Raw genomic sequence first — 1,162 nt, 5'->3', positions numbered from 1 at the left:
AGTGAGCATCCCTCCAGTCGGCGGTAAAGGAGGCAGAGGTGCGACCACATAACGTAGGTCCGAGCTGATCATCATCATATCGCCTCAATACCATCGGAGCATGACTTACGATGGGTACATCCCAGGACTATCCTGAGCTACAGTCCATGGAGTGATCGTGGGGGCCTCTGACATGGCCAGCATTGCATCGTTCCTCCACCGCAACTCCACGTGGAGACGAACTTGCCTAGTCGAAACCAGTTGTGCCAGAGCATGTTCCCACTCGAGGGCTCACTCCTTCTTCGCTGGCAGTTCTTTGGCCATCCTCTGCATCCCCAGCATTTTTTCCTTCCTATTTTCCATATCCACGTTCCTCAATAGGAGTTCAGCGAGAAGCCAGAAAAGTGTAATAAACACTGTTGCGAGGACCATGCCCCTCATGGTGATGACATTGGATGGCGTCAAAGTGTAACCCTCGTTACCTGAGAAGTGACATGAGAAATCCAGCACAGAATTCTGGTATGAACTACAATAGGCTCCATCGAGCACGTCAATGCAAGGCATCTCCACGTTGACGGTTTTACCACCATCACCGCCAACACGAACAACACACATTTGTGGGTCAGCACCAAATTTCCTGTCCATCTCGAGCCTGTCCGGATCGGGGCATCTGAACAGCGTCACGAGATACTATACTCGTGATCCTAATAATATCCGTATCTCCCCGCCGAGAGCAAATGCGAGACACGCTGAACAAATGTTTACTGTGAGACCTAACTATAGACTAAGCTGCTCATACTACGTTGATACTCCCGAATAATAAAGGAGCTCACCTATAAAGTACTATATATTTCATTTCGTGATATTCTTACTACTATTGGAGAATTTCATTACAATAACATATGACAGCATTCAAAACCTATATTCAGGCTGCTACAGAGACGCCCTTACCGAGTCCATTGACCATTCTGATAGGTCTGGCAGACGTCACTGCACGACTGTTGCATATAGCAAAGTATATCAGTATCCACTTTTCCGAAGGAGGGTAGTACGCACCTGAAGAGAGAAGTTGGAATTGGGAATGACCACAATAACTATGTGATGATTCCGAAGTTTACTTATTCCTGCGCTCTCTCAGTGATGAGATTTCCGGTACAGCAAGACTCGCATTAACAAGAGTCTC

The 1,162-nt window shown here is 47.2% G+C and overlaps 1 protein-coding gene across 1 annotated transcript; it reads right to left on the bottom strand.

Annotated features, from left to right (window-relative positions):
• Positions 1-274: 274 nt before the first annotated feature.
• Positions 275-594, bottom strand: Pmar_PMAR023254 (hypothetical protein; the record flags this gene model as incomplete). Its single annotated transcript, XM_002767419.1, has 2 exons — positions 275-461; positions 510-594. Coding segments are annotated over 2 exons (272 nt in total), but the record flags the coding sequence as incomplete, so codon positions are not given.
• Positions 595-1,162: the final 568 nt, after the last annotated feature.

The sequence above is a fragment of the Perkinsus marinus genome (genome assembly GCF_000006405.1).
Source record: "Perkinsus marinus ATCC 50983 genomic scaffold scf_1104296970708, whole genome shotgun sequence".
Classification (NCBI taxonomy): Eukaryota; Perkinsozoa; order Perkinsida; family Perkinsidae; genus Perkinsus; species Perkinsus marinus.
This window is presented reverse-complemented; position numbering and strand designations above follow the sequence as displayed.